General features: G+C 47.9%; 1 protein-coding gene across 3 annotated transcripts in view; it reads right to left on the bottom strand.

The window, feature by feature from the left end:
- LOC309568163 (BTB/POZ domain-containing protein 2) overlaps positions 1 to 27,999 on the bottom strand; it is a 285,622-nt gene that overhangs the window by 40,732 nt on the left and 216,891 nt on the right. For all 3 annotated transcript variants that reach the window (XM_082273789.1, XM_082273788.1, XM_082273787.1), the window contains one exon: positions 4,463 to 4,609. In XM_082273789.1, coding sequence (XP_082129915.1) covers positions 4,463 to 4,609 — 147 coding nt within the window. The remainder of the gene's footprint in view (positions 1 to 4,462; positions 4,610 to 27,999) is intronic.

Below are 27,999 nucleotides of genomic sequence, written 5' to 3'. Positions count from 1 at the left end.
TGCTTCAGCTCCGGTATTCACAAAGGTCTTGGCCCCAGTGTTGGCCTTTCTTTGGCAGAAGGGGATCACGGTACTAGGTTACCTGGACAACCTGCTTCTGCCTGCGAGTCTTTTTTTCGGCTCTAGAAGTCGACTTGGACATTACTGTGCGGACACTGAAATTTCAAAAATTTGCTTTGACTCCGTCCACCAAGCTGGACTACTTGGGTCTGACGCTAGATTCAGGGTTGGCTCGGGTGTTTCTTCCACAGATGAAACTTCTGAAGTTGCAGGATGCGATTTGGCTCCTGTTGTCCAACTGTCGGTCGTCATTCAGTAATTACAAGTGCTGAGTCTGATGGTCTCCACCTTCGAGGCGGTTTTGTTTGCTCAGTTCCAGACCTTTGCAAAGAGAGATTCTGGCCAAATGGAACAAAGATCCGCTGTCATTGGACGATCTGATCATGTTGAGTCGGGGTGCAAGGTGGTCTCTGATATGGTGGCTACATAATGTCCTCATTCAAATAGGAGTCAGACAAATTGGGCAGGAATGATGGACAGGGACAAAGAACCACTTTATCTCTATGGACCACTAAATAGGGACTGCGACAGGATAATGCTGCCAATTCCGATACCCTGCGGCCGAGGTAATAGCCACCAAGAATGTCACCTTCTGGGATAAAAAAGGAAAGGGAATCTCCCTAATATCAAATGGAGGTGTCTGGAGAACCAAAACTACTAAGACTCAGAACCTGTATGCAATATGGGATAGAGAACTGTGTGACAGTAGCCAGTGAATCATGGCCTGTGGTTCCTGAAGTTTGTCCAGAGGAAGGACCACCCTGGTAAGAATTAAAATCAGACCTAGGTAAATCAATTCCCTGGACAGGTACAGGGGGGACCTTAGGTAGTTCGGACATCACCTGAACCTTTGCAGGAATTAAATCCGCACAAGGAGACTCAGGACCTAAAAAAAACCTGAAAAAGGACAAGCTTTGTCCCCCTTTAAAGCTCATGAAGGAGGTCCACGAGGCTGGAAACCAGCGAAGATGTCCCCCTACCCCAATAGACCTTCATGCTGAAGGGGTTTTGTCTGCGGGTCCAGAGAAGCTAGCTCTAGGCTTACCAGTCCAAGGATTCTTGGAACCTCCCGGGGAAGATTTGAAAGATCTATTTCACTTATTCTCCGTCCCAGACGCATGAAAGAATATTCTCTGCGCTGAGAAGGAGGAACCCCATCTGCGACGAGGGTCCTTCCCTTTCCTAGACTATGGCAGGAAGGTACTCTTCCGCCCCCCCATGATACCCTTAATGAGGTCATTCAGGGTAGCCCCAAACAGGCGATCACTTCGAAAGGGCAGATCAAAGAGAGCTATTTTTAGAGGCTTGGTCCAATTCTTAAAGAGGAAGTAAACCCTCCTCAGGAAGTTGTACCTATAGGTAAGCCTATATTAAGGCTTACCTATAGGTACTGTAAATATCTCCTAAACATGTACCGTTTAGGAGATATTTACCTTTAATGCAGCCAGTGACGTCACTGGCGCATGCGCTCTGAAGGAACGGCAGATCGTGCCGTTCCTTCAGAGCCCCGTGCCGTGACCGTCGGCTCCCGCGCGCGTGCGCGGGAGTGACGTCACCGCGGCTCCGGCCAATCAGATGGCCGGATGCCGCGATCCCGGAAGACGGGCGACTATACATGTCGCCCGTCATACAGGTAAGCGGACGGCACGGCGGGGGCTCGTTCTAAGGTAAGTATTTCATAATGAGCTAGTATGCGATGCATACTAGCTCATTATGGGTTTCTCTTTCAGGATTTAAAGAAGAGAAAAAAAAAATTCTCGGTGTACAACCTCTTTAAGCCACAGCACGCACCTAATCACCACTGCTGAAACAAAGTTTGGACAGTACAGGAGCTGTATACAAGTATGCATCACAAATAAACTGCAGCCCATGGGCCAAATGGTCCCCTAAATCAACATAAGCAGCGGAGAACTGGTCACCCTCCAGGCCCTGTCGCAAAAGCTTGGCCCATTAAGTTAGGATCTGAGACACCAGGGCTGAGGCAAAGATTGCCCGCAATGTCGAACCAGCCAAAGTAAACACACACAAGGCCACAGCCTCCGCTTTCCGGTCAGCCGAGTCCTTAAAAGATGGGCATTAATCAACTGGGATCATGGTAGCTTTGTTCAACCTGGAAACAGGAGGGTCCAATTTTTTAAAAGCGACTCCTCAAAAGGGTAACATACAGCAAAACGTTTGGGGACCACAAAGGGTAATTTTGGTTGTTTCCATTCCTTATAGGAAAACATGTCAAAATAAGGCACATAAAGAAACACCTCTGGAGTGTGGAGTATGAGGTGATTTATGCGTACCAAACTACACAGCCATGTCCGTGGCTACATCAGCCGCATCCTCCATTTTTAAAGTCTCACGCACTGCAGTGATATGTGCATCTACCACCCCTTTTAATTTGCTGCAGCGACCATGGAGGAATCATTCTATCGGATAGATCTGGTGGTGTGATCCACGGTGGCCTCAGGCTAAGAATCAGATGAGACAGACTGAGCAGGGAAAGGCGGGGGATGCTTCCTTCTGGGCCTTTGCCCACACGCCACTTCTACCCGGGACACTAACGACTGTAGGACTACCGTCATTGCAACCATGGGAAGCTGGGGTTTTGAGAGACCTGCCACCTCCATGAGGGGGGTCAGTGGGGGAGATGTAACCCTGAGGCTCCATAAAGGAAAGGAAGACCTTGCAGTACAAAAACTGTCTTTTGGCACCACTAAAGGATCCCCTCAAGGCTCAGGGTACCTATCAGCACAGAGAGAGAGAGATATAACAGGGACTCACTCTACCGATTGGAGGAGTGCCAAAAATTAGGACCCAACTTCACCATGAACGCCATCCATGTTCATATGTCCCGGGCACAGGACGAGGAAACTGCGGAAGAGGAGGAACTTCGGTGCCTCCCGGACTAAGGGAACATGGCCCCTGTGACATCACTGGGCTACACAAACATGGCCGCCAGGTGGATAACCTCCAGATTCCAGGTCCAGACAGGGGGGAAAGAAATCGGGGGAAGCCAAGCTCATAGAGCGATTTTTAAGGATGGGAGGAGGGAACCTACAGGTCTAACCGTTCCCTGGAGGTTACCTGCGTCCACCCCAAAAAAACAACCAAAAGGGGAGAGGGGGGACTGTACTTATCCTTCCATGGTGCGGGTAACGCTCCAGACAGAATCCTCGCTCCTGAGGATGGGGAGCTGTCGGCCAAGGGACCGATGCGTCAGACCCAAGCCTGGTCATTTGCAACCCTGTGAGACGTTTAACTCGCGGGCCAGCCTCTGTCTGGGAGGCTATGTCGCAGCCGACCTAGCGTGTAGCTGCGGTCCGCACGTGCTCGCTGGATGGGCTGGGGGAACCACTGGATCTAGATTATCCATCCCGCCGCCCAGTACGGCAGTTGATTGTCAATCTCCAGAGAGAAAAAAAAACAAAGTAGTAAGGAAGGAGAAAAAAACTGCTAGGACCAGAAATCCCAGCCGGGAGCCTAGGTCCTTACTTCTGACTAGACAGATTAAAACAGATTACCTAGAGCAGAGAGGGGTTTATATACCAAGCTGAGGATGGCCCATGGGCATAGCCAGGTGTTTTTTGTTCCGCCAAGTCCTACTCCTGGAGGAGGCAATATAACCCAGTAGTTATGATTTATGGAGCAATGTGTCCGTCGATGAACGAAAGAGAAATTAAGTCCTGCTAGGCCTTTTCATTCTGGCCCATTTTGCGGGTTTAGCTATGTGAAACATTACACATTGTGCCGAATTTGCAGAGGCCCATTTGCTGACAGCCTAAAAATGTACTGCTGCTTCTGGGCTCTGGAATTCAGCAAAATGGCAGCCTCCAGTAAGAAGAAACCGTAACAATGCTGGAGGCAATTTACAGCACACAATTTTAGTAGCATAATACGGAATGCATTTTCCCTGCTATTTATCGAGTTGCTATGGGTAACGTTCCACTTAAAGATTTAGACATGCCTTTTTTGTTTTACACCATCTAACAGCTGATGCATTTGTCGCTATTATAGGCTTTGATGGGAGTGATGTCATCGGCATCTGGCCAACTAAGCTGCTAAAGATTCAGAGACCAGGAAAAAAATGGCAGCACCTGTGACTGATGGGAGCTCTAGAGGGGATCTCTATCCAGCTAAGTCTGGCATAAGGTGCATACAGGCTATACATTATGGCTAACAAGTTCCTGGGGTTCATTTTTATTTTTAGTGGAGATTTAGTTCCCCTTAAAACTGCAGAAGAAATCGGTTACTTTTTTCAAAAAAAGCTAAGCACTAAAAATCTGCAAGATGCTTAGGTAAATAGACAAAACACAGGATGAGAACAGGCACAGAAAAATCAACAATCTTAACTAGTATATTGAGTTTGGAAAAGGGATTTCCATGTTTTTAGGAAAGTCAAAAGGAAACATACCTTTAGTGTGGCACATGCAGTGTAGTTGACATTTGGAAGTATTTCAACAGGTTCTTTAAACATCACTCTGAATGTACTGGAGGAGCCATCACAACTAAAGCCTGTGTCATTCTGTCCTAGCACAGTGTTGCTGTCAGTGTGAATGATCTAAGAGACCCAAAAGAGAGCAAAAAAAATGTAATGCAAGTAACATTTTAGTTTAATGCATTTGCATAAAAGCTTCATAACTAATGTAAGCCAAAATAAAGTAAACTGGTACATTAGATATCAGTACAAATAAATGCAGATTGGTAGTGTTTGCTGTGGGGTTCCTGCAGAAAATAATAAGCCATGCCCTACACAACCTGATTCTTAATCCTAAACTGTCCCGAACGTTTAACCCTTTGCGGACAGCCTTTTTTTCTTTCATTTTTCACACATAATAGAAACGCACATTGTATGTTACAAACTTAAAAAGCTAAATGCCAGGCACAAAAACATTCATTTAAATGTATTCCTCAATAGCCATATAGGATATAAATCCACTTTGTGCACAAATGCCAATGTAAGTGCATTTTTTAAACTGAAAAACACTGACATGACTGTTACTGCCTGTGCAGAGAGCAGAACTGTGGATTGAACCCAGAAGGTCCATCCATTACAGGCCTGCCTACAGAAAACTACAGGAGGACCCCCACCCCTTTAGTACAAATACTGTGGTTTTGAGTAAGTTCCAGGAGAGAGTGATCGGACATGCCTCATGGCAACTACTAGATGTCAGAGTTCCAGGGTGGTGAAAGCATGACAAATCTAGACAACGTAGGGTATGCATCAGAAAAAAAAGAATACGCGCTCGTATCTGGCTATTTCCAACTCTGCACTTCAGCTAAGTACTAAGTGACCAGGCCTGCAAGGGCCATCAAATCTGTCAATGGAGCGATCAAGAACTGTAATAAAATCCCCTGCAAGAATTATTGGACCTCTGGAAGCCTCAACAATCTTGCTCATACAGATATTTGAACGTGGCCAAATTAATGGAATAATTTATAATACAAATTGAATATACACATTTCCTACAGTAACAGAAAATCCAAGATACTCAAATACGATAACATCCATGTGGATCAATATGAACCACAGAAATCTGTATCTTTAAAGTCTTAAATTCCTGTATAGAAATACCTCTTGTGTAGGAGGAATAGGTGGCATGAAAGGTGTGCTACTGAGGGTTGTTTCAGAAACATATCTTTTGAGCCCATTCGATGGCTCCCCCAGAAAAAGAATTGAGGTTTTACTGATTAAATGTGATCAAATGAGAAGTCATTTAATTCTAAGAACTTTTACCTCGTTACCTCCAGGTTATGCCTTAAGGTGTGGAGGCCATGACAGTGTATGGAAAAATAAACAGCTTACTGAGAATCCCAAGGTGTATTAAATATAGGGTATTATGTGATGTGTCTTGTTACAAAGTAGGCTAAGCCAAAGAGATATTAATCGTTTGACTCCTCCCACTCTCCTTCTCTGCCCCACAGGGGAAAAAAAAAAAAAAAGGATTACCAAAACAGAACTTTAACTCTACAAAAACAGTAGTTGCCAACTCCCCCCCCCCCCCCACCCCAACGTCTAGTGGGCTTTATACTAAAGCTAAATGCAAAGAAGGAGGGGCATAGTTCAACCTCTCATGTTGGTGTCATTTGTACATTAACAAATAGGCTTGTAAACTAGCAGAAAGAAGCAGAAGTCCAACACCACCTTCGAACCAAGACTATGCAATGCACCCTGCTACCCATCATGAGGGGAGTTAAAAAAACAGAATTTTTGTAAAATCTTACCTGTAAAATTCCTTTCTCTGAGTCCTCCGACAGTCGCCGCCTCCTCTAAGTCCTCACTGTTGGGTATTGTCTTCCTATGCGTAGGAATAGCTAGGCATATAGACTTAGTCCAAAGAAAAAAGGCATTAGCATATACACACCCATGGGGGCTGTCCCATCCGGTCAATACCCCCCCTGCATCACCACTCCCAACTCAGTTTGGCAGCATAGCAGTAGGTAACAAGAACCCCAAAAGAGGGGCGGGGGCGGCGACTGTTGGAGGACTCAGAGAAAGGAATTTTACAGGTAAGATTTTACAAAAATTCCGTTTTCTCTTACGTCCTCCGACAGTCGCCGCCTCCTCTAAGTCATCACTGTTGGGATGTCCCAAAGCAGTATAGACATGAGGGGTGGGAGACGCAACCGTAGAAAAGGCAACGCAGTACCCACATCAGAGAAAGGAATCTTACATGCACTGTAAGAGAACCAACTGGGCAACAGAAAACAACAATGCTCAACAGGAGCAACAGCCCAGGAAAGCAAATGCCAACAGCCAGGGACCCAGAGAAAAATTCAAGGGTCCAACATGGCACTGCCGCACTGAGAACTTTGCGGCCAAAAGAAGCATCAGCTGATGCCAGAACGTCTACTTTGTAGAACTTGGAAAAAGTGTGCACCGACGACCAAGTCGCCGCCTTGCACACCTGGGCCACCGAGGCCCGATGCCAATAGGCCCAGGATGCACTCAAAGACCTGGTAGAGTGCGCCTTAACAGGGAAGGGCGGAACCCGTTCCTTGAAGGCGTAAGCCTGCTCAATGGTCTGTCTGATCCATTTGGCAATAGTTGCTGCGGATCCCTCAGGCAGGACAAAGAGGGAATCCGTCTTTCGAAAGGATTCCGTAGACGACAGGTAAACCCTGATCGCCCTGACAACGTCCAAGGAATGCAACGCAATCTCCTTTTGATGTTTTGGCTTCGTACAAAGCGAAGGCAGGACAATGTCCTCATTAAGGTGAAATTCAGAGATCACCTTGGGAAGGAAGGATGGGGGTGGTCTCAAAACCACCTTATCCTTGTGAATGATCAAGTAAGGGGAGCGGCAAGACAACGCCGCCAGCTCCGACACCCTGCGAGCCGAAGTGATCGCCACTAGAAAAGCAACCTTTTTCGACAGCAGAGGCAACGATATCTCCCTGATGTTTTCAAAGGGAGCACGCTGCAACGCGGACAGAACCAAGTTCAAGTCCCATGGAGGTAAAGGCTCCTTCCTGGGAGGAGCCAGATGTCGCACACCTTGAATGAAGGTCCGCACCAAGGAATGAGACGCCACAGGGCGTTGGAAAAGAACAGCCAGTGCAGACACCTGGCCCTTTATCGTGGCCAGCGCCAGGCGCTGATCCACTCCAGACTGGAGGAAAGCCAAAATTCTCGATACCAAGTAAGAACGAGGGGAGAACCCCCTGGACTCACACCAGGTGAAATAGGCTTTCCAGGTACGGTAATAGATCTTACCAGAGGAGGATTTCCTAGCCTTGATCAGGGTAGGGATAACCTCAGGGCATAGACCCTTGTCCTTCAAGACCTGGGTCTCAACAGCCAGGCCGTTAAAGCCAGCGACTGTGAAGCAGGATGGAAGATCGGACCTTGAGACAGGAGATCTTCCCGCAGAGGCAGACGCCACGGAGGCGCCACTGCCAGGTGAACAACGTCGGCGTACCAGGACCAGCGAGGCCAGTCCGGCACCACCAGAATCACCATGTGTGGTTCCGAGACCAATCTGCGGAGGAACCTGGATAGTAACTGAATCGGAGGAAAGGCGTACATCAGACGATACTGATGCCAAGGGGCCACCAACGCATCAGAGGCGTCCGCCAACGGATCGCGCGTTCTTGCCACGAACCTTCCCACCTTTCGATTTAGCCGGGATGCAAACAGATCCACGTCTGGGGATCCCCACCTCGCACACAGCATCTGAAAGACCTCCGGGTGTAGGGACCATTCCCCCTGGTCCAGGGTCTGGCGGCTCAGATAGTCGGCCTGCCAATTTTCCAAACCCGGAATGTGAACTGCCGAGATCGCCGGGACATGAGTCTCGGCCCAAGACAGAATATCGGTCACCTCCTGGGCCGCTCGAGCACTCCTGGTGCCCCCCTGGTGGTTGATGTAAGCCACCGCGGTAGCATTGTCCGTCTGTACGCGAACAGGCAGGCCCTGGAGACGGGCCGACCACTGGAAGAGAGTTTTATCGCTCGTAGTTCCAGCACATTTATCGGGAGGGAGGATTCCTCCTCCGTCCAAGTGCCCTGGGCAGACAGGTTGCCCAGGACTCCACCCCAGCCCGACAGGCTGGCGTCCGTGGTAACCACTGTCCACACCAACGGGCGGAAGGACTTGCCTTCCGCCACCGCCGGGGACTGAATCCACCACAGAAGAGCCAATCTGGTCTGGCGACTCAAGGAGACATCCAGATCCAAGGACTGAGGAAGTCTGTCCCACCTGGCCAGGATCTCCGTCTAGAGAGCCCGCGTGTGGAACTGGGCAAAGGGAATCGCCTCGAAGGCCGACACCATCAACCCCAGGCCCCGCATGCAGGTCCTGAGTGACGAGGACGGATTGTCCCTGAGGGACCTGAGTTCGTCCCGCAAAGTCTGGAGCTTGTCCTCCGGCAAGAATACCTTTGCCTGAGCAGAGTCCAGAACCATTCCCAGATAGGGAAGGCGAAGCGACTGAGACAACTCTGATTTTTGAACGTTGATGGTCCATCCGAACTCCTGGAGCGTCTGTACCGTGATGGGCAGATCGCGCACAAGGTCCTGACTGGCACGCGATCTCAGAAGCAGATCGTCCAGGTACCCCAGGACCGCAATGCCCTGGGCCCGATGCAGGCCCAGGACCGGTGCCAACTTCTTGGTAAACACCCTGGGTGCCGAAGCGAGACCGAACAGTAACGCCACAAACTGGTAGTGGTCCTCTGCGATAGCGAACCGAAGGTACCGCTGATGACCCTCGAAAATGGGGATGTGCAGGTACGCATCCTTCAGATCTACTGAAGCCAGGAATTCTCCTGGACTCAAGGAGGCCACTACCGAACGGAGAGACTCCATTCAAAACTTCCGAATACGCACTAAGCGGTTCAGCGCTTTCAGGTCCAGAATAGGACGCACTTTGCCCCCCTTCCTGGGCACAGTGAACAGATTTGAAGATTTGAAACCTGTCCCGATGAGGCACTGGGACAATCACCCCCTGAGCAAGCAGGTCCTGCACCGTTTGATGCAAGTCCTGCAGACGCCCCGGAAGCAGATGGAGATTGGAGGGAAAGAATCTGTCCGCCGGCCTGGAAAGGAATTCGATCTTGTAACCTGATCGAACGATTTCCTGGACCCACCTGTCCGAAATCCGGAGCAGCCAAGGCTGGAGGAAACCGCGCAAACGTCCCCCCACCCCTGAAATAGGTGAGGGCGCCCCTTCAGGCAGAGGCAGATTGTCCCGCCGAGCCGGCCTTTTGCTTACCCGCCCAAGGTTTCTTCTGGTTGCCCTGGGCCTTGAAGGGCTTGCCCTTGGATTGGTTCCGAAAGGCACGAAAGGACCCCTGATTGGATCTAGGCGCAGAACCCCGCTTGCCTCAGAAAGACTTATTCTTTGGGTTCTGGGGCAGCATAGTGCTCTTGCCCCCCGTGACGCCTTTTACCAGGGTATCCAACGCCTCGCCAAAAAGGCGAGAGCCAGCATAGGGAAAATCAGCAACTGTTTTCCGTGAGGACTGGCCGGCCGACCAGCTCTTCAGCCATATCAGTCGCCGGTTAAGTACCGCGACACTCGAGAGGCGAGCCACCAAGGGGGGCCTCATTTAAGGCTGCATCACACAAATACATGGCTCCTTGGTGGATCTGATCCACCATTTCCAGTCGGGCAGGCGGCACGTCATCAGACACGAGATTGCTTCTAAGCATCTTAGTCCAATCAGCCACCGCCTGAGCCACCAGAACGGACGCGAAAACGGGTTTGAGCAACGAACCCGCCACCGTATAGGAATGGCGGGCTAGAGACTCCAACCGCTGGTCCGTTGGATCCCGGAAAACCGGGGTATCCTCAGTAGGAACCAAGGTAGCCTTGTTCAGCACGGCCACAGTGTGATCTACCTGTGGAGGCACACACCATCGCGATTCCGTAGTCGGCGCAAAAGGATAAAGCAATTTGAACCGACTAGGTACCAGGAATGGACGTTTTAACAGTGTAATGAAATTCAGCTGGGCAGGGAAAAACCTGCGCAGACTTGCGGGTCCTGTGCAGGACAGGGCTCATCCTCTAAATGCAAGGTTTCCTTAACAGAAACAATTAACTCATCCATGGTCGCCCGTTCTTCAGGTGACCCTGGGGAAAATGTATCAACACCCTCCATTTCAGCCTCCCCCTCAGACCCCGGGGGATCTAAGGATGAGCGGGACCCTGAAAAGGGCACGCTCGCAGCAGCCATATCCCCATCTGAATCAGAAGAGAGAGACAACCTGGGCCTCTTTCTCGCAGCCCGTTCAGACATCAGCATTTCCATATTTGCCACCAAAGTCGCAACTACAGCAGCCAGATCAGGTCGCAGCGGGGCCACAGGAGAACTGGGGCCCCCCACTAAAGCTGGAGGAAACTTGCTTTCCTGAGAATCCATGGCTCAAGTTATCAAAAAACAAACTACAGTGCAAAAAACAGTGTACTGTCCCCTTAAATAGCGCTGCGGAGTGCGCAGCCCACCGCTACTGTCACAGCTATGAAAGACCCCCAAAAGGAGAAAAGAAACTGAGCCAGAAGCAATATACAGAGGGAGATTGAGAGAGATAACCTGCAGAGCCCGCAGAGCGTTGCTACCAGTGTCCTTGCTGCTGATGGAAAAGGAAGTGCTGCTGGAGAGGGCTGGACTATAAGCCAGACCCCAGGGAAAATGGCTGCCCCATAGGGATGCATTGGAGGCTACGCCAAAATGGCCGCCGACATGCGGCCGAACCGATCGTTCCACCGCCCACAAAATGGCGGCGGATGGCGCCAAAATGACAAGCATGATCACCCCAGAGGAGCTATACATGTGTGCCCACAGTAAAGATGGCGGACCGCGCGAAAATTCACCGCTGCGGTCGCCGCACAAACACAAACGTCTGCACCCCCAACATGCACCCAAGGTGACACAGGGACAGGGACCCCCCAAGGCAACATACAGGTCTGCACAAATGAACCCCGCAGGGATCGCACAGGGAGTCACACAGGCACAGACACGGGGAACATACAGCAACACAGACTGTCACCCCAAACAGAAGCCCCACACAGAAAAGTACTTACCTGTACCAGATGGCGTGGGGAGCCTCTATGCACGGAAAACCTCTGTCCTCATCTGACAGGGAGTGCCGTGAGCCAGGGACATGACGCTGCAGCACCACAGACGAGTCCTGTGAGGTAGCCACCTCACGGCTGCATCCCTGCAGCGAACAGGGATGGGTCGTTCATAATGCCAGGGCGAACCATAGCTGAACGCTCGATGGCGGGCTGGGGGTCCATCTGACCCTTGTGCTCTGGAGAACCAGGGCGGCCAGTCCGAATCCGAGCACCGCATGATCCATCTTCATCCGAAGAGAAGACTAACACTAGAAGCTGACAAAATAAACAGCTAGTAAAGTAAGAGAAAAAAACGACATTTTCAAAGAAAATCAAATAAAAGATTAGGAAGGCTGAGACTGAAGCCCCAGCACAAGGGAAGCCTGACTATTCCTGACGCTAGGCAAATTAAAACTGAGTTGGGAGTGGTGATGCAGGGGGGGTATTGACCGGATGGGGCAGCCCCCATGGGTGTGTATATGCTAATGCCTTTTGTCTTTGGACTAAGTCTATATGCCTAGCTATTCCTTTGGATAGGAAGACAATACCCAACAGTGAGGACTTAGAGGAGGAGGCGGCGACTGTCGGAGGACGTAAGAGAAATATGATTTTTTTTAAGATCTTACCGTAAAATCTTTTTCTCTGATGTCCGTCGACAGACGCAGCCTCATCACCATGAGCTGAGTGGGTTTATGCTCCTCCCATCAGGAGTAGTCTAGGCAGTAAAATTTGAATACACACGCCCAGGGGGCTGACTCTCTAGGCATAAACCCCCACTGCACAATCCAGCACATCAGTTTAGTTTAAAATCAGTGAAGACAAAAGAACCAACCCCAAACAGAGAGGTGGGTGCTGCGTCTGCCGTAGAGAAAAAGATTTTACTGTAAGATCATACAAAAATCGTATTTTCTCTATCGTCTGTCGACAGATGCAGCCTCATTTCCATGAGCTGAGTGGGATGTCCCAAAGCAGTGTAGGTATGAGGGGTGGGAAAAATGCAACCAGATAGTAACGTCAACTCCAAAAGGCTAAACTTAGCCAAACCAAACAGGAGCCCACCCAGAAAAAAGACCCCGAAGAGAACCACAAACAAACATTCCCTTATGAAAAAGCAGCCTGCATGACCTTGTGGCCAAAAGAAGCATCCGAAGATGCCAACAAATCCACCTTGTAAAATTTGGTAAAGGTTTGCACAGACAACCAAGTCGCTGCCTTACAAACTTGTACAACAGAGGCCTGCTGGCGAAAAGCCCAAGAGGCACTCAGCGCTCTAGTAGAATGCGCCTTCACAGGGAAAAGGAGGAACCTGACCCTTGATTGAATAAGCCTGAACCACCGTCTGCCTGATCCATCTCGAAATGGTCGCAGAGAACGCAGCCAAACCTTTGCGAGGACCGTCCGGAAGGACAAGAGTCCAACTTCCTGAAGGACCCAGTAACCGTCAGATAAACTCTTATCGCCTGAACCACATCCAGAGAGTGCAAGGCAACTTCTTTGTGATGTTTAGGCTTAGGATATAAGGAAGGCAACACAATGTCTTCATTCAGGTGAAAATCCGACACCACCTTAGGAAGAAAAGACATAAGGTTGGAGAAGCCGTTAAAGCCAGCGAGCGTAAAGCAGGATGAAGATCGGTCCTTGTGATAGAAAATCTTCCCGCAGAAGACGCCATGGAGGATCCACGACCATTTTTACCAGTTCTGCGTACCAAGACTGCCGAGGCCAGTCTGGAACCACCGGAATGCCTACCATCGCCACCCGGCGAAGAAACCTTGGCAGGAGAACGAGCAGAGGGAAGGCATATAACAGGCGATACCGACCCCAAGGAGCCACCAGAGCATCTGTGGAGTCGGCCAGAGGATCCTGAGACCTGGCCACAAACCTCTGAATTTTCCTGTTGAGGCAAGACGTGAACAGATCCACCTCCACAATCTGAATCATGATGGAGACGTTGTCCAGCAGATCCGAATGGGAAACTGCTCGCAACAGGAGATCGTCCAGATATCCCACAATGGAGATACCTCGTTGACGCAACAAGGCCAGCACAAGGGCTAGGACCTTGGTAAAATCCTGGGAGCCAAGGCGAGACCAAAGGGTAACGGCACAAATTTAAAGTGCTCCTCTGCCACCGCAAAGCAGAGGAATCGCTGGTGTCCCTCGAATATGTGGACATGGAGATACGCATCTTTGAGATCGATGGAAGCCATAAAATCCCCCTGATTCAAAGATGCCACCACTGACTGAATGGACTCCATTCAAAACCTCTGCACCCACACAAAGCATTTGAAAGCCTTGAGGTCCAGGATTGGACACACTTTGCCTTCCTTTCTGGGCACAGTGAACAGGTTGAATAGAAACCTCAAGAGTGTTCCTGTTGGGGAACTGGCACAATCACCCTTTGAGCCAGGAGATCTCGCACAGCCTCCTGCAGATCCTTCAAACGCTCTGGAGACAGGTGAAGATTTGACAAAGATCCTGTTCCCTGGCCGGAACCGGAATTCGATCCTATACCCGGAACAAACCAGTCTGTGAACCCAATCGTCCTGAATGAAGGAAGTCCAGGATTCCTGAAAGAAGCGCAGACGTCCCCCCACCCCTGAGCCGGGTGAGGGCGCCCCTTTATGCTGAAGAGGACTTGTCTGCCGCACCGGACTGACCAGAGGGCTTTTTAGCACCTCCAGAGTCCTGAACGGCTTACCTTTTTCTTGCGCCCTGGAGGCATGAAAAAAACATGTGTGAGCAGAAAAGGAAGGACCCCGCTTAGGACGGGATTGTCTTACCCTTGGAAGATTGAGGAAGAAGAGAACTCTTTCCGCCAGTCAGTCCCTTGATCAACTCATCCAATGAATCACAAAATAACCTGTCTCCCAGAAAGGGGAGATCAGCTAAGGCCTAAGGCCTTTTTAGAAGCTTGGTTAGCCGACCAGTTCTTCAACCAAATCATGCGTCTTAAAACAATGTCCACAGCCGAGACCCTGGCCACCAGGGGAGCCGCATGCATAGCCGCATCACACAGGAACACCAGAGCCTGGATCACCTGGTCCAACAGTTACAGCTGTTCCGCAGGAACAGTCTCAGGGTACAAAGTCCCCGCAACCCCATAATCCATTCGATCACCGTCTGTGAAACCAATACCGACACAAAAACCGGTTTCAAAATGGAACCCACCAGCACATGAAGATGGCGGGAAAGGGATTTCACCCGCCTGTCCACTGGATCCGTAAAACATGGGGAATCCTCCACAGGCACAAGGGTATATTTGTTCAATTTGGAAACAGGATGGTCCACTTTAGGTGGCAACAGCCAACGGTTGGAGACCTTTTCAGCATAAGGATACCGGCGTTTAAAGCATTTTGGCACCACTAACATGTGCTTAACGCGCCACCTTTGGTCATTCACAATATTGTGAAAGGTGTCGGGACAAGGGAAAACGTTGCCAGATTTCTGAGATTTTTTTTTGGGGGGGGGGAGCTGGTGGCAGGAGCATGTTACATATTCCACCCTAAAAACAGGTGAACCATGTAACATGTTCCAAATGGTGAACTTATCCTTTAATGACCATTACTATTTTAAAATTACACATATTATAACGCAAACAGAGCCTGATGTCTTATTTTAGAACTTTTTTCACAACCGCTAGTTAGATGGGATGAGCTCAGGTGTGTTCAGACCATAGTCTGCACCCACCATAGCTTTCCTGCCTGGAATCTGTCACAGCGCCCCAGCAATCATAACTGGAGCTGAATGGGACAGATGTCAGTGTTTTGATGTCCATGCCCGTTCAGAGAGTGCCCACATATACCACAGACTTGTGGTGGCTTTATGGGTAGCAAGATGTAAATGGACTTGTGTCCACTTACATCAGGCCAACTCTGATCTGTCACATTTAGGAGGCAGGCCTTTTTAATTTTTTTTTGGACCTGAATTGGCACGGGGGGTAAGTGGGTGTAAACAGGCACAAGTCCCATTTACATTGGGACTCGCTAGACCTAAATGGAGCTTTCAATCAGGTCCCCAGAAAAAACGAACAGGCAAACCTAATTGGAAAGCTGGGGTGAAAGGTTCTTAAAAGGGGAGTGTTTTGAGGGGTGGCAAAAATGTAGCTCAGCTGTGTGTTTTTACTAACCCCCCACCCTAAACACAAGTGTAAAGTAGCATCTAACTGTGTGCTAATGATGATGATCATCATCATCATTATGTTGCTCACAGCACAGCAGGTTCTCTATCGATCTACTGTGTGTTTCAGACTATAACACAGTACAGCCATAACACAGTCAGCACCCAACAGATATGTGACACAGAGAGACTGCTGTGCTGTGAGAATGCAACAGAATGCTGATGATTATCATCCTAAGCACACAGCAGGGAGTCCGACGACTGCACTTTCCTGAGTAACCTATCTGACCTGTCATGTGCAGGGGACTGCTTGCCTGTGTCTGAAGTACTCCCACTGCGCTCTGAGCCTCCTCAGTGATGATCAATCTCTCCCTCGGGCTCGACGGGCTGCAGCGCTGACACCTTCTGAGGCAGGGAAGCGGCTCCACATTTGAATCCATCCGCCAGGGGGAAGACGCACACAGTGGACAGCCGGAAATTTGATCTGTGTAGCTGCACAAGTGAAGAGCAGCATGCGGCACGGGATAATGTGCATGCGCCCGAAAATGGCAAAAAAAAGTCCCTCCTCTGCTCTCACCTCCTGGGCCCCTCTGTTGACCTAAGGGGGCCCAGGAAATCACTATAATCCCTAAAATTAAGTGGGTGTGGCTGTACTGCCTTATCAGCGGCCCTGGGCTTTCCAGGGCAGCTGAAATCGAGGCCAGTGGCTGTGATCCGCACTGTCCAGGAGTCGCACAGAGTGGGTCTGAGGGTGATTTTCCAGTTTGGGACTCCATAGTGCAAATCGCAAAAAAACGTTGTATTGTCACTTTAAGAGCGAAAATCGCGGTATCTACCGACCACAGCAGTCTTCAAGAGGAAGTAAACCCTCCTCAGGAAGTTGTACCTATAGGTAAGCCTATGATAAGGCTTACCTATAGGTACTGTAAATATCTCCTAAACATGTACGGTTTAGGAGATATTTACCTTTAATGCAGCCAGTGACGTCACTGGCGCATGCGCTCTGAAGGAACGGCTGATCGTGCCGTTCCTTCAGAGCCCCGTGCCGTGACCGTCGGCTCCTGCGCGCGTGCGCAGGAGTGACGTCACCGCGGCTCCGGCCAATCCGATGGCCGGATGCCGCGATCCCGGAAGACGGGCGACTGAACATGTCGCTCGTCATACAGGTAAGAGAGCGGCACGGCGGGGGCTCGTTCTAAGGTAAGTATTTCATAATGAGCTAGTATGCGATGCATACTAGCTCATTATGTCTTTCTCTTGCAGGTTGTAAAAGAAAAAAAAAATTTTTTAACGAGTTTACAACCTCTTTCAGGGAACCCCTTTAAACCAAACTGACAGCAGAAAGTGCAAAAATATATGTCCGCAGAGACCCCCAATACATTACCACCTCAGACACGCTTCCTCCTGAATCTACCACAGCATGGAGAGAAAAGCAGGAAATGACCTCTGCACAGCAGCAGGAAATGACCACACAGGAAGTGATGTCGTTTGATAGGGAGAGAATGCCGAGTATAGCACCAGGGCTACACAAAGATGGACGCCCATAGGCAACAATAGGAAGTTGCAGGGAAAATGGCTGCCCACAACGCACCATGCAGCTAGAAACTGACACATGAAGGCCTCAGGAACAAACAACAGGGACCAGCAAGCCCAAAGTACCATTTCACCACCCCCCCCCCCCCCCCCATATAGAGCCAGAGCACACCAGACACACAGTACCCGCAGGGACAGGGAAGAACACACAGACCGGGTATCGGGCATACCAGGGGGATCTCTTGGGAGGCACGAATCCCATACCATGGACCAGGTGGGCTCCGCTCCGGGCAGACTGCCTCCCACCCGAAGTGGGGGTGCTGCGACTCAGGGCGTTCTAGGTCGATGCGTCCAGTCGAGGCATCTGCTCGCAGGCTCATCCCTCTTCGGACCAGGGGGCACTGTCGTGGCTAGGCCTAGGTCAGAACTATAACCTGCTCTCGCTCATAGGCCAGATTGGGGGGACCATAAGGATCTAGATTATCCATTGCAAAGCTCCAGCCGGCATCGTTGCTTGTAGATCGCCAGGAAAATTCTTCCCTGAACACTAGCTAGCAAGTGAGTAAAGATAAATAAAAAAAAATATTCTGAAAAGAATAAAAAACTGAGACCGGAGTCCCAGCAGGAAACCTAGGTCCTACTCCTTCTCTAGCCAGAAACAAACTGATGTGCTGGATTGTGCAGTGGGGATTTATGCCTCGAGGGTCAGTCCCCTAGGCGTGTGTATTCAAATTTTACTGCCTAGACTACTCCTGATGGGAGCAGCATAAAACCACTCAGCTCATGGAGATGAGGCTGCGTCTGTTGATGGACGTTAGAGAAATAAAGGCTGAGAGTCTCCCACAAAATACAGTGAAGTATACATGGGGTTCTGCAGCAGCCAGAACCAAGGTGAGATAGAGGGAAACCAATAAGGTCTTCAATATTGAAAGTATTAAACAGATAAATGAGGGTGTTGAACAGCAGAAGACCAGTTCTACAATAGACCCCAGCAGCTTCTTGGTGAAGCAGGATGTATTCTGTGTGGTTGAGCATCTAGCCTATAACTTGCCTCTTGCGGATCAGTGAGTATTGATTTTTGCTATCATAAGCAACCCACAGCTTAGCAAGATTTAATATACTAAGTAATAACTTGTCAAAGTAGTTTTTTTTTTACATTAAATAAGGTCCGCCCTTTTTTCTGCGCAGAGGCAAGAAATCAAAAAAGAGATTACATTGTTGAATCTCTGCTCAGCCTGGTTGTAGGCCCAACACAAACTGGCCTTCTTAAGCTGGCCATAGACAGTTCGAATCTCAGGCAGTTCAGCAGGGACCATGTATGGAAAGGCTGATTGTACAACTGGCACGTCATTTTTTTATACAATTATTTCCAGCGGCTATAGCTGCTAGCAATAATCACTGCATGCTTTAACGGCAGGGATCGCTCCCCACACCCTCTCACTAGGAGCACAATAGCTCCGCTGGAGGGATTCCCCAGGAACACAGTCAACCTGTATTTGCAGGAAAGAAATTTGCACCATCTATGGCTGGCTTTACCCCTATATTTAGGAATTTGGCAAGAGGTCAGAGTAACTCCAGGGGATCGAGGTCTCATCTTCCTTTTTAATGGCAAACAAAGGTGACAACATTCCTTCTCCTACTGCAGACTACATCCAGGTATCAAAGAATATTTCACAACCTTATGGAAATCCCATAAATCGGAGACAGTTGCTACACTACACTGTTGATCCTCAAGATCAGAGTTTTTTTCTTTTAAAGATAGGTTTGTTAAGAGTTTCACAAAAACATTAACCAGACTGTGCCTCCCAAGTCACACAAGGAATGTACATACAAAGGAGAAAGATACAACTTTAAAGATTTACCGTTCAGTCAGCAGATAAGCAACAGTATACATTAAGGCCCCTTTCACACTTGCCGCTCCGTCGGCAGACTCAGTTTTTCTCAGTAGGGATAGATCCGCCGATCCCCCGCTAAGCAGGCGGACGGCAGTTCTGTCTCCGCGTTGTGTGCGGAGACAGAGCTGTCAGGTCCCCACTCTTCTCTATGGGGGAATCGGATGAGAACGGACTGCCTGTCCGTTCTCATCCAATCCAATCCGCCAGACGGATGGAAAATAGGGTTTCCATACGTCCGGATTTTGACGGACAGGATGGGATGTCAGCGGACATGTCTCCGCTGACATCCGATGCCCCATGGAGATGCATAGGGCATCCGTTCAGATCCGCCTGAAAAACTGACATATGTGCCAAAGAATATGTCAGCAGTGTAGACAAGTCTCCTGGGCCCAAGGACACTAAAGTAAGAGGGCTGGACACCAATCAATGCCACAATTTTTCAAAAAGATAGGGTTGTTGTCGGAGCTCAAAAGTAAGCTTATACAGAGGTAAGCTATCATTGACCAATTGAAGCCAAGTGTTTATAGAGGGTCGGGAAGCCCCCTTCCAGCTCAGGAGAATAGTCCTTTTGGCAAAAAAGTACAGTACGTGTAACAAACTTTTAATACCTGTAGAAACTGACAGTTCACCCAAAATACTCAATAAAACAGTTTTTAGGATGTAAGATGTTAGATACACCCAGGACCGTGGATAAAAATAAATCAACTTCTGACCAGAATGAAGAAACAATAGGGCAGGACCAAAAGCAATGTATGAAGTCAGCTGCAATGCCACAACCTCTAAGGCCCTGTTCAGACCTGAGCATATTTCAGCTCGTAAAAACGCTAATCTCTGAAGTCTCAAAAAACCCAACATGCAAAATCCCATTAATTTCAATGGCCCCTGTTCACATCTGACCGTTTTGTCGCCTGAAGCAAAACACCCGAAGCTCAAAAAAGTACATGAGCTTCTTTTTTGGCAGATTATAAGCGTTTTTTTGTTAGATGTCAATGCCTTCCTCCAAACACCTGCAAAAAATGCCTGAAAAAAGCCCCCTCCCAAAAAAAAAAAAAAGAAAAAAGCCTGAAAACGATAGGTGTGAATGAAGCCTAAAGCATTCAGAGGTGGTGCATAATCCCATCCTACACAATTGAGAAGGGGTAAGGTGACTGACGTAATTTTTTTATTTGTATAACCACTTTAAGTCCGGAAGATTTTGCTGCTTAATGACCAGGCCCTATTTTGCGATTCGGCACTGCGTGACTTTAACGGACAATTGTGCGGTTGTGCGACGTTGTACCCAATAAAAAATTGACGTCCTTTTTTTCCCCACAAATAGAGATTTCTTTTAGTGGTATTTGATCACCTGTGCGATTTTTATTTTTTGCGCTTTAAACAAAAAAATAGCGACAATTAAAAAAAAATATATATTTTTCACATTCTGCTACATAACATTGCAAAAAAAAAATAAAAAAATGTAAAAATCTAAATTTTTTAACATTCTAGGCCAATTTGTTTCCTGCTACATATTTTTGGGAAAAAAAAAAATTAAAAAAAAAAAAAAAAAAAAAAAATCGCAATAAGCGTATTTTGATTAGTTCGCGCAAATGTTATTGCGTTCACTAACTACGGGAAAGATTTAAGTCATTTTTATTGAATTTTTTTTTTTTTTTGGTTTTTACTTGTAATGGCAGCGAACCTGCGATTTTTGCGGCAGACAGATCGGACCCGTAACTGACATTTTTGACACTTTTGGGGGTACCAGTGACAATACTACAGTAATCAGTGCTAAAAATATGCACTGTTGCTGTAATAATGCCATTGGCAGGGAAGGGGTTAATACTATGGGTGATCAATGGGTTAAATGTAAGCCTAGGGGAGTGATTCTAACTGTGGGGGGGTTACATATTACATAGTTACATAGTAGGTGAGGTTGAATAAAGACAATAGTCCATCCAGTTCAACCTGTGTAGGTGTGTGGCTGTAATCATCTCACATATCCCTGAATGTTCTGATCCTTGAGATGCACGTCCAAGAGTCTTTTGAAAGCCACCATACTACCCGCAGAAACCACCTCTTGTGGTAGAGAACTCCACAATCTTGTAGCCCTAACAGTAAAGAACCCCCCACATTGCCTGAGGTTAAAACGCTTCTCCTCTAATCGCATTGTATGCCCCCGAGTCCTCATGCAATCCCTTCGACTGAACAGCTTTTTTTCTAAGCTGAGATCCCCATTGAGATATTTAAAAATTGCTATCATGTCCCCCCTCAGGCGTCTCTTCTCCAGGGAGAATAAATCAAGCGATTGCAGACGCTCTTCATAATCAAGGTCCTCCAATCCCCTAATTAGTTTAGTTGCCCTTCTCTGGACTCTCTCCAGCTCCAACACATCCCTTCTGAGGACTGGCGACTAGAACTGGACAGAATACTCCAGATGCGGTCGGACCAGAGTTTTATAAAGTGGAAGGAGTATAGTCTTATCTCTGGAATACATCCCTTTCTTTATGCATGCTAATTTTCTGCTAGCTTTGGCAGCTGCCGCTTGACATTGCATGCTGTTGCCTAGTCTATCATCAACCAAGACTCCCAGATCCTCCTCCATTTTTGATTCCCCCAAGGGTTCCCCTCCTAACGTGTATTGTGCTTTTATGTTTCTAGTTCCCAAGTGCAAAACCTTACACTTCTCTACGTTAAACCACATTTGCCAAGTCGTTGCCCACTCCGTTATTTTGTCCAGGTCATCCTGTAGGATATCTGCTTCATGCTGTGCAGTTATTTATATTAAAAAAGAATAGCGCGCAAATGCAAAAGAAATTACTACCAAATCTGAAGAGAGTCCATAAATAAAAATGGGGGTTTGGTCCCACCATATGGCCATATCGTGCTCAAGCCCACTACTGCGTCAAAGTACCCCATTATCAGTGGGTCCTACACTATCCATGAAAAAGAGATGAATCCAGCCCTTCTAACCCTTGGAGACAACACTCCTTGCTGGGAAAAATGTGCAAATGCACTACAGGGGATTCCTCCTATATCCATTTGATGGTGGACACTGATTGAGTACAGGTGTATGTGGGGGGTGGGGAGGGCTGCTCAACCTCGATAGTCTGGATAGTTATTGCCCTGCCCAATTTTGTGTCATCTGCAAAAACTGCTATTGAACTACTGACCCCGACCTTAATGCTGTTTATGAATAAATTGAACAAGGTTGGTCCCAGGACTGAGCCTTGGGGGACCCCGCTTACTACCTCAGACCAGTCTGAGTATGCGCTGTTTATTACCACCCTTTGGACACGCCCTTTTAGCCAGTTCCGTATCCAAAAGCAAACCCTGCTGTCGATACCTGCAGACCTTATTTTATAAATTAAGCGCTTATGGGGAACTGTATCAAACGCCTTAGCGAAATCCAGGTACACCACATCCACTGGTCTGCCCCTATCTAGCTCACAGCTCACCTCCTCGTAGAATGCTAATAGATTGGTTTGACAAGAACGCCCATTTGTAAACCCGTGCTGGTTATTACTGATGATGCTGTTGTCTTTAGCAAACTCTACGATATAGTCCCTTATCATCCCCTCCAGAAGTTTACATACTATCGATGTCAAACTGACAGGCTTATAATTTCCCGGGACATGCCTCTGACCCTTTTTGAATATCGGAATGACGTTAGCTTTCCTCCAATCTCCTGGTACATCTCCTGTCTTAATACTGTCCGCAAAGATCAGGAACAGTGGTCTGGATATAACCTTACTGAGTTCCGTGAGTACTCTCGGATGTACGCCATCCGGGCCTGGTGATTTGTTTGTGTTAAGTTTATCCAGCCTTTCCCTGATTTCACCCTCTGTTAGCCATAGTGGCAAGTCCTGTGTATTACTACTAACCAAACAGTCATGGTCAGTGTACCCCTCCATTTCCTGTGTAAATACTGACGAGAAAAAAGCATTCAGCACCGTTGCTTTTTCAGTGTCCTCTGTAACCATCCCCCCATCATCGCTAATTATGTGTGCAATATGCTCTGCCCTAGTTTTTTTGCTGTTGATATACTTAAAGAATTTCTTTGGGGTTTTTTTACTATCCTCCGCTATTTGTCTCTCAAAGTCTATTTTAGCCATCTTGATTTCGTGTTTACACTTCTCATTTGCCTCCTTGTATTGGTCGAAAGCCAATACTGTGCCTTCTGATTTATATTTCCTGAAGGCCAATTTTTTTCCCCTAATAAGATTTTTAACGCTATGGTTTAGCCAGCCAGGTTTGGCCTTGTCTCTTCTAAATTTATTTCCCATAGGAATGCACTGCAAGATGCATTTGCTTACTATGTTCCTAAAGCATTCCCATTTTTCTTCTGTGGTCAGGGATCCTAGGGTTCGCTCCCAGTTTACCCTTTCCATCAATGAGTACAATTTTGGAAAGTCTGCCCTTCTGAAGTTAAGGGTTCTTATGTTCCCCACTTGCCTTGTTCTATTGTTATTTACACTAAATGTGATCATCCTGTGATCGCTAGAGCCCAGGTTGTCCTGGACTCCTACCTCCGAGATTATGTCTGAGTCATTAGTGATCAATAGATCCAGGACTGCGTTTTCTCTAGTAGGAGAATCCACCAACTGTGACATGTAATTATCCTGTAAGGTTTCTGTGAATAGACGGGCCTTATGTGAGAGTGTGTAATCCCCTCTCCCCAGTCAATGTCGGGATAATTGAAGTCCCCCAATATGATGACTGATCCTAGCTTTGCCATTTTACCCAAAAGTGCTAAAAATTCCAGCTCTATCTCCTCCCCTTGTTTACGTGGCCTATAGCAAACCCCCACAATTACTTTTCCCTTTACTCCTTCCCTAAGGAGTTCTACCCACACGGATTCTAACTCCATACTCATCCCTTCCGTAATGTCACTCCTCTCTATCACCCTTACATTGTTCTTGACGTAGAGACATACCCCTCCCCCTCTTTTTCCTACCCTGTCCTTCCGGTACACCGAATACCCTTGGATATTTGCCAGCCAGTCATGTGAGGGGTCGAACCAAGTCTCCGCTATTCCCACAAGGTCTATGTCTTCCTCATGAACTAACATTTCCAACTCATCCATTTTATTAGCTAGGCTCCTGGCATTAGCATATACCCCTCTTAGTTTTACGGAAGTTAAACGTGATTGGTTATGTTTATTCCTGTTTGGTCTGAGGTTCTCCCGCACAGACCTACCAATTGACGTTGTGGACCTACTGTCGCTGCTGACCCTACAACTGCCTTCAGTCCTTTGCTCCCTCCTAACTGACTCTACTTCTGAGCCCTCCCCCCCCCGTCTCCTAGTTTAAAAGCCCCTCCAACTTGGTGGCCATCTTTCTCCCCAAAAGAGCTGTACCGTCCCCATTAAGGTGCAGCCCATCCTTACTAAAGAGCCGATAGCCGACTGAGAAGTCAGCCCAGTTCTCCAGGAACCCAAACCCCTCCTTCCTACACCAGTTCCTCAGCCACTTGTTAAGTTCCCTAAGCTCCTTCTGCCTCTCCTGTGGGTTGGGCTTGTGAGATGATTATAGAAACATGCGATCCTATATAGCAGGATCGCATGGTCTCTGATCATCTCAAGGAGGACAGACGGCTGTGTTTACATCAGCCGTCCGTCCTTCTCGGTCAGCGGGGCGAGCACCGTACATGTCTTTGCCTGGGAGAGCTAGCCTGCCGCAGTACATCTGGTCGTTATGTGGTTAATTCTATCCCTAGAAGCTTTAAACCAGGCATGTACAACCCGCGGCTCACGGACACCCGCAAGTGCCATGCGATCTTCCCTGCTGCCGCGGGAGACTTCGTATGTCTGCAGTCAGTGAGAGCCGCTGCTTCCTGTACAGTTCCGGTGTTCTGTGAAAAAACCATACCCGTGAGAAAACCATACCCTCGTCACTTCCGGTGCTCCTACAGAGGGTATAGATTTTCCCTGACACTTCCCTGATGTCGGCTAATAAATATAAAAGCGGATCATGGAGCCGACATCTCCGTAATTTAGATTTCATACACCCGCCGCCGCTTTTATATTTACTAGCCAAGAACAGGGAAGTGACAGGGATAGGAGCGGAGATGACTCATATTGCAGCACAGCTGTTTTAATGTAACCGCCGCAAGTATAACATTACACACACTACCGTTCGAAAACCATACCTTCGGAGCATGCGCACTTGTCAGGCCCTCGGCTGTTCAATGACGTATCCGGGGCTCTGAGCATGCATACTGCTATGCTGCTCAGCTGTTCCTGACAGGAAGTGACGAGGGTATGGATTTCTCACGGGGTATGGTTTTCTAACATTACACCGCCTCTGTCACAGGCGGAGTGACAGGAAATGCACTCCGCCTATGACAGGAGCCACACAGGAAGTAGCGGCTCTGCTCTCTACGGAAGCCGCTGCTTCCTCCAGCAGTACCCAACGTCATGACCAGCAGTACCCGCATGACCAGCAGTAACCGCACCAGCAGTCTGCAAAAGTAGTAGAAAAGGTATGTGCATTAGCGTGTGTAAATTGTTGCAATATTTTTTAATAACTAGTTGTGTTTTGTCATATGTCATGTTCATACATGTATATATAAGGACATGACATTTTCTGGCTGCCCAAGTCATATGTGCTAGGGGTGCAACTAGCCCCCAGCACATAACTAAATATCCCAGCATATGCAATGCTTCTGACTCCTACCACCATGACCACTTCAAAATCACTGAAGTGGTCATGGTGGTTGGAGTGTTCCTTAAATATCTCTCAGAAGTAAACCTCTGCATACTGATTCCATTCAATTTGATCATCCTCTAGTTGTGTTAAATTAGTGCGGGGGAGGGGGCGCGGAGGCGCAGGAAAGATGTGTTTTATTACTTATATAACTTTACTATAGTATATATTTTAGATGCCGCCCGAGAAAATTTCTCCACACTTAATGTGCCCCAGAGAAGCCAAAAGGTTGGATACCCATGCTATAAACAAAACTTTTATAAGTATCTGTGATTTGTCTTCATCAGTGAGCTGAACACTCAACTCGGACCAACGGGCCTGTGCAGCCACAAATCTAAGATTAGAATCAGCCATTAGAGGAAAGTAGTATTCAGAAATGAATTTGGTGGTTTCTGGGTTTCTAAGTAGTTTCTCCAATGGGGCCATCCGTAACGGAGTGAGCCAAATTGTGGTTCCTCGGGGATGCCGAAGCTGAAAATAAAAAAAACAAAAGCAGAGGGAAGATCAAAGTCCTCTCTTAGCTGGACAAAAGCTTTAAGGCCCTGCTCAGTATAGAAGTGACAGATATTTAACGCCTCTAACAAACGAATATTGTGAATTAGGGATCATGAGACGTTCATTCAGTATGGGGTTATACCAAATTGGATTGTTAGGAGACACTGTCCAAAAAAAGAGACAACATAGTGTGTAGCATTGCCACGCCAAGGTAGGCATCGGTCTCTGGTATATGATATAATGTAAAGTTTTCAAAGAGGAGACTATAGTGGCTTAGGCAATACAGGCATTATGTGGAGAGGGGTGTAGCCAATCATGCATCACAACCGAGAGGCCAAGTAATATAGATAGAAATTTGGAAAGGCCTTTCCAGCCAGGTGAGACCGTTGCTTCAGAATTTCTAGGGCCATTTTGGGAGCTTGGCAATTCCAAAGGAAACCCATGCAGAGGGATTCAATTTGTTTGAAAATGGATTTGGGGATTCTGCAAGGAGCATTAGACATTACATATAAAAGTTTTGGAAGGAAAATGGGATTTTTGACTTAATGTAAAATCCTTTTCTCTGATGTTCATTAACGGACACAGCTCCTGATCTTCTTAACCATTGGGTTAGACTGCCCCCTACAGGAGTAGTACACTAGGCATTAAAAAAAAAAAAGTCTGGCTACGCCTATAGGCAGTCCCAGGGGATATACTTGCTCTCTCTGCTATAGGTACTGTAGTTTTGTTACAAGCAGTGTCAGAAGAATTACAACTCCACAGAGGGATGGGTGCTGTGTCTGTCAATGAACATCAGACAAATGGATTTTACGGCAAGTCAAAAATAAGATTCTCTCTTTCGTTCATTGACGGACACAGCTCCTGATCTTCTTAACCATTGGGGCGTCCCAAAGCAGTGTTCATTGACGGACACAGCTCCTGATCTTCTTAACCAAAGCAGTGTTAAACATGAGGGGTGGGAACAGCTAAAAAAAGTTCCCAAGGCTAACTATAGCCAACCAGGCAAACAGGAGCTTAACCAAAACAACTGGAGCTCACCTGAAAGAAACAATACACCCTCAAAGGAGGTCCTCTTACAGTGGCCTGCAAAACCTTTTGGCCAAAGAAAGCTTCCGCAGATGCCAATACATCCACTTTATAGAACTTTGTGAAAGTGTGCACAGATGACCAGGTGACTGCCTTGCAAACCTACGTCACTGACCTGATGACGCAAGGCCCTGGAGGCACTAAGTGCCCGAGTGCGCCTTGAAAGGGAAAAGAGGAACCTGACCCTTGATCAAATAGGCCTGCATCACCGTCTGTCTGATCCCTCTGGAAATGGTGGCAGAGGAAGCGGACAACCCTTTCCGAGGACCACCCGTAAGCACCAATAGCGAGTCTGATTTTCTAAAAGACTCTGTAGCTGCCAGGTACACCCTAAACACCCAGACCACATCCAAGGCATGCAAAGCAATTTCCTTTGGATGTTTTTGGCCTGGGACACAGGGAAGGCAACACAATGTCTTTATTCAAATGAAAAAGTAGAGAACGTGAGGAAGGAACTACAGACAGGGGCGAAGAACCATCTTATCACTGAACCACCAAGTAAGGTGGACAGGGTAACGCCGCCAATTCCGACAACCTGTGCGCAGGTGCGAGGTGAAAACCGCAAAAAAAAAAAAAAAGCCAT

Source organism: Pelophylax lessonae (assembly GCF_965119305.1).
Source record: "Pelophylax lessonae genome assembly, chromosome: 1".
Classification (NCBI taxonomy): domain Eukaryota; kingdom Metazoa; phylum Chordata; class Amphibia; order Anura; family Ranidae; genus Pelophylax; species Pelophylax lessonae.
This window is presented reverse-complemented; position numbering and strand designations above follow the sequence as displayed.